The sequence below is a fragment of the Rhinolophus sinicus genome, chromosome 1, assembly GCF_057876585.1.
Source record: "Rhinolophus sinicus isolate RSI-liver-muscle chromosome 1, RSI-T2T, whole genome shotgun sequence".
Classification (NCBI taxonomy): Eukaryota; Metazoa; Chordata; class Mammalia; order Chiroptera; family Rhinolophidae; genus Rhinolophus; species Rhinolophus sinicus.
This window is the reverse complement of record NC_142501.1, coordinates 133508233-133513589: the sequence shown is the minus strand read 5'-3', so window position 1 is coordinate 133513589 and position 5357 is coordinate 133508233. Positions and strand designations below refer to the sequence as shown.

The 5357-nt window shown below is 46.4% G+C and overlaps 1 protein-coding gene across 1 annotated transcript; it reads right to left on the bottom strand.

Moving 5' to 3' along the window:
* Window positions 1-255: 255 nt before the first annotated feature.
* On the bottom strand, window positions 256-5143 carry GJD4 (gap junction protein delta 4). Its single transcript, XM_074324683.2, has 2 exons — window positions 4373-5143; window positions 256-2906 (listed from the first exon to the last, which is right to left on the bottom strand). Exons 1-2 carry the CDS (start codon window positions 4434-4436, stop codon window positions 1870-1872), a joined length of 1101 nt encoding a protein of 366 aa, XP_074180784.2. The 5' UTR covers window positions 4437-5143; the 3' UTR covers window positions 256-1869.
* Window positions 5144-5357: the final 214 nt, after the last annotated feature.

Genomic DNA, 5357 nt, shown 5'->3' with positions numbered 1-5357 from the left:
GGTGTTTGCGGGGCCTGTGGAGCTTACTTTTAAAACAATGATGAATCCCTAGAGAATCCTTATATCTCTAAGACTATGCCCAACCTTGGGAAGTCCACCAGAATTCCATGTTGCAAGGGACAAGAACCAGATTTACCCCATGCTATGTGCAGACATTGATCAAAGTATTGAAGAAAGGGGTCTGAGTCATGGCTCATGGTTTTCAATGAATTGAAGAGAGAGAGAGAGAGAGAGAGAGAGAGAGAGAGAGAGAGAGAGAGAGAGAGATTGATTTACTGCACATGTTAAATATAGGCACATTCATTCAAATAGCTTTATGGTCCAACCAATTTTGGATGATTTTTTTTTTAATTTCAGCCAATTGCTTTGACATCCTGTAGATATGTCAAATAGGATGTTATTCTTCATCCTGGCACATATGTAACGTCAAAGTCATCTTTAGAACAGTTTAAAGTATCGTTGGTTTCATGAGTGCATTTGTTCACCTTTTTTCTCATTTGAATTCGTGAGGGCAATTCCTCTTCCTCAGCCATTCTTTGTTTGGGGACCAGAAGACATTCATCAATTCTGGAAGCATACCAGATGGCTCTTTCTCCTCTCTTGACGAAGGTGAGCAGCTTTATCCTGTCCTACAGTAACCCTTTCTGCCACACTGCATCCTCCTATCGGGTGGTTAAAGCAGCACTAAAGCACTTACTGTTTCCCCGAAAATAAGACCTAACCAGAAAATAAGCCCTCGCATGATTTTTCAGAATGACATCCCCTGAACATAAGCCCAAATGCGTCTTTTGGAGCAAAAATTAATATAAGGCCGGGTCTTACTTTCAGGGAAGCACGGTAACATAGTCACGCAAACCAGAGCAATGCGGAGGAATACAGACAGGCACGTATAGGGAGCCCCTCCCCAGAGCAGAGGCAGCCAGCCGTCTGTTTCTAGTGCGCACACGGAAAGCAGGCCCATGGACTGGGAAGCCAGGACTCTCCTAGTGTTTCTCCTCCTCTCCACTAGAACATGAAGATTCTCAGAGCATCCTGAACTGGACAACTCTCTAAAGGACACAGGTGAAACCCAGACTGGGAAACATGGGACAGTTCTATGGCCACCCAGGAATAGCGAAGTGCTCCCTCTACTCAGTGAGGACCGCCGCTCAGAGACACACAGGAACAACCAAGCAAGCCCAGGCCCAACCCACCTCCTGTGCACCTTCCACCCACGTACAATAACCATCGAAGATGCCCCCAAAAGACGCCAATGGTTTACTAGCCATATTTTCTGCATTTGTCATTTCTCCTAAACACAATGAAGTGTGAAGTGGGATATCACAACCCAGCCAGCATTAATTTTATTAAAGGGGTTTGGAGAAGGTAAACTAATGTCTCTCTATTGATGACATGCGTAAGATGCCTCTTTTATCCAAGCAGAAAAACAAACAAATAAACCAAAAAACCCTCATAATATTTCACCAGAAAACAATGAGCTCTGTAAATGTAAGAGAACGTGCTTTACATTAAGCACATACGATGGCAAAGAATAAGACCAGAGACCAGAGTGTGGCATGATCAGTAAGTCACCTGACACTCCCCAGTTAATCATTTTAGCTTCCAGGCCGTATTTGAATGTCAAGGGCTTTTTTTCAGCAGAAGTAGTTTTCTAGATTAAATCAGTAGTGCGAGTCTGAGTCTCCCACCAAGTCCATTTGTCCCGGGCCAGCTGGTCTTCCTGCCTGTTGATATTCTCCAGGAACATCGTGGGGATAACATTTACCCGGTGCCAAGGTGATGCTGCATCTTCGGGTGTCCGTCTCCTTTCGGACAGGACGGTGGCCCCGGTACTGGAGCGCTGCTCACTGCGTTGCCTGGCCGCCCTCTTCACACCCACTCGGACCTTTTCGACCCCAGGAGCGGGGCGCTCCCAGCGCCGGCCCGCCGAGCGAGGGGCTGCCGCGGACTAGCTGCGCAGTGCCTGGCCGGCAGACTGCAGGGTGTTAAGGGATGCTCGCGGCTGGGGTCTTGGGAGGTCTCTCTGTGGGACCTGCCCCCACGCTCAGTGCAAGCCCTGGGCAGCTTGTCGCTGGCTGAAGACAGCCCCTCACTCTCTTCCTCATCTGGAAGCTCCATCCGCCCCGACACAGCGGACTGACCGCTGGGACTGTGGGCACCGTGCCCTGCGGTCCACGAGCCAGGGTGCTCGAGCGCTGCCCTGTCCTCCCACCGCCCGCCCGGGGCCGCGGGACCCGGCCTCCTCCCCCGGCGGCCCGCAGCGAGGCCCGGCCCCTCACGCGTCCTCCTGCGCGCGCTGCAGAGCAGGTCAGCCACGCTGAGCAGCACGGAGAGCGCGCTGAGCGCCCAGAGGAAGAGCATCAGGATAGACTTCTCCGTGGGCCGAGACACGTAGCAGTCCACCGCGCCAGAGCAAGGAGAGTGTGAGCAGGAGAACCTCTTGGGGACGGAGAATCCGAAGAGGAGGTAATGAAAGGCCCCGAAAGCTGCCTCTGTCAGAGTCCGCAGACAGAGGTGCGCAATGTAACCGCAGGAGAAGTCTGGCACCACCAGGCCGCGCCCCTCCCTGCAAGGCGGCGGGCAGCAACCATCCCCAGGACTCGGCTCGGAAGGGGCCTGGCCCCCGGGACCGCCATCGAACTTGCAGGGTCCCCGGACGGCGAGCTCGGCTCCTTTGTGCAGCACGTAGACGCTGAAAATCGCGGAAGGAAGGAGGACAGACACACTTTGGACCAGCCAGAAGCGCAGATGGGACACAGGGGCGAAGATGTCATAGCAGACATTGGCGCACCCTGGCTGCAGTGTGTTGCACACAAACCTCTCCTGCTCGTCCTGGTAGACTGGGGACCCGGCCACAACGATCACCACCATCCTCAGCAGGATCATGAAGATAAGCCAGATTTTCCCTGGAAAAGAAGAAGCAGGACCGGCACCATTCACCACCATGCAAACATATTTCCTCCTAACAACGTTTAAATATTGGCTGGGGCTGAGAGTGAAGTGAGAAGTTCAGAAGCATGTATTTTAGTCACAGCAACAGCATCAGCTACTTAGTACAATTGACAAATATTGATTGAGCACTTACAATGTGTCAGACACCGTGGGAACTACCTGTTTGTAAATGCTTTGAGATTAGCAGATTTTAAAGAAGAATAGATACTAAAAATGTTTAATCTGATTCTGCTAGTTCAAACGTTTGGTAATGTCTCCTGGACTGAAAGACCTGTAAAGAAAGTTGGGCTGAGCAAATTAATGATACAAATAAGATCTTACTCTTCTTAGGGGGATAAGCTTTTCCGAAAAGGATGTTAGCACATCCCTGTAACTGTGTACGGCAGATACGACTGTTAATTTCAGTAAGTATTTATGATAATGGTCCACAAGACCTTTATTTAATAACAGGGCTTATATTTAAGGTTGCTTTATGGTCTTTGAAATCAAATGTCTTTAAGAACATTCGATTTTTCAAAATTTTCAGTAATTCACAATTCCTTTCCCCCATTTCAATTATTATGAAATAAGGAGGTTTGTCTTTTTTCAATTTATCATGAATAAATATAACCAACCTAGGGAATCAAAATAACTTCAAAACTCTTTTCATGTCATGAATCAACTGTTTTGGGCATGTTTAAGACTCAGTCAAAATAATTTGTAAATATTTTGTTTTGTAATGAGATACAAAAAACATTACCTGATAGCAGAAAAACAAAACTATTACAAATGAAGGCAGTTAAAGAATATCATTACATGATAAAGTTATTGATTCAAACTTTTAAGACCAAGTTGACTTTGTTTAAATTCTACAAAATAACAAGTAAGAAAAATACAATTTTGAGGGCATATTTTAATCCTTTTCTCAAAATTTTCTAGGACACCCATACCTCTAAAAATTTGACTTGTCTGCACTAAACTCAGAAATCCTTATTACTTTCTTTGTGAAAAAAAATACCACTAAAATTGGTATTTGTTTCAAAGTGCACAAGAGAAATTGCTAATCATCACGAATTAAACTTCAAGATTAAACCCTACAACGATGAACAAGAAGAAAGCATTAATTTCTCTTTAACTTTTACTATATCGTTCCTTTTTCTAGTAATGCAGCCAGAGAAGAATTACACAAAAATACCCCTCCCACCTGTTTCAGCCTTCAAACTCAGCACCAGAATATCAGCAAGAAGATGTTTCGTGAGAGAAAGAACACTCACACCCAAGGCTTCCTTAAATGGTGGTGGAACCCTGGCAAAATCAGAAGAAGCTTGAACCCACAGTTCCCTTTGCTCTGGCAGTACATAGACCTTTCTCTTGCAGGTAGGATAGGCAAACTGATGAAAACAGAAAGAATAACAGTTTTGGGAGTGTTTCCTGTACTCACCCACAATGGTCACATTGCAGTTTAATGTGATAATGAGGAACCCCAGCAAGTCCAAACGGTCCATGCTGCCAGGATGTTGCAGACTCAGGGCTGTTGGACACCTTGGAAGCTTGTGATCTCTAAGGAGGTGGAAAATCTTTGCAGGAATAAATATATCTTAGCTACAAATGACTTAAAAGGGAGAGCAGGAGATATGAAAGGAAAGACGTGAGCCCAGGAGCAAGAGGTCGGTTTTTCTGTCGCTGAGTTGAGACGGCCCCAAGCTGCTTGCCTCTAAGGCGAAGGATTCCTGACAACTGCAGTGACCAGAAGCCAGCAGGAGTCATCTCTCATTGTGGGCTATTCTTACCCTCTTGGGACATTCCAGGCCCGTGGCAGTGCTCACATGTCTCCACCAGGAGAGACAGACACTTCAGGATATAAAATAGAAGTGACTACATTTAGCCCAAGAAAGAAAAGTTCTGTTCACTAACCAAGTAAATTCTCTATGAAAAAGGTGTTTCTTCCTTGAAAATATTACCATACTACTTCACTTGATACAGAAACACTGAATTGTTCCTGTTTTGTCTTCTCTATGAAGCATAACCCATTGTAACCTGCAAGGCTCTTGTCCTCATTCTCAATTCCTGGACCACTGAGGCAAGCATGAATCTGCACCTTGAACTTGTGTCCCAACTTTAGGCTGTTACTCAGTTATTCTCTAGCTGTTTCCTGTCTGGGTTAGTGACAGAAGGCCTGGGTGCAAAGTTGGGGCAGCCACCTGGTAACTGGGGAAGTCACTGAATCTCTGCAGATGTCCTCTTTTTACAACATGGAGAATCCCTATTCCCTATCCTGTTCCATTCAGGGTTTGTGGGAGGCAGACATGACATGGCGGCCTTAAGAGTACCTCAGATGCAGTGAGTATGCAACAACTCAGAGCAGTAGAATTTCAATCACCAACTGATCAAAAAACCCTTCACAGATTGTGTCTCCCTTTTGTGTC

Excerpts from the sequence above, each read along its gene's own strand:
- GJD4 (XM_074324683.2), bottom strand. The coding sequence starts at position 4,436 with ATGGACCGTTTGGACTTGCTGGGGTTCCTCATTATCACATTAAACTGC. Across the intron at positions 2,907-4,372 it reads CTGCAATGTGACCATTGTGG|GGAAAATCTGGCTTATCTTC; the intron begins GTGAGTACAGGA and ends CTTCTTTTCCAG.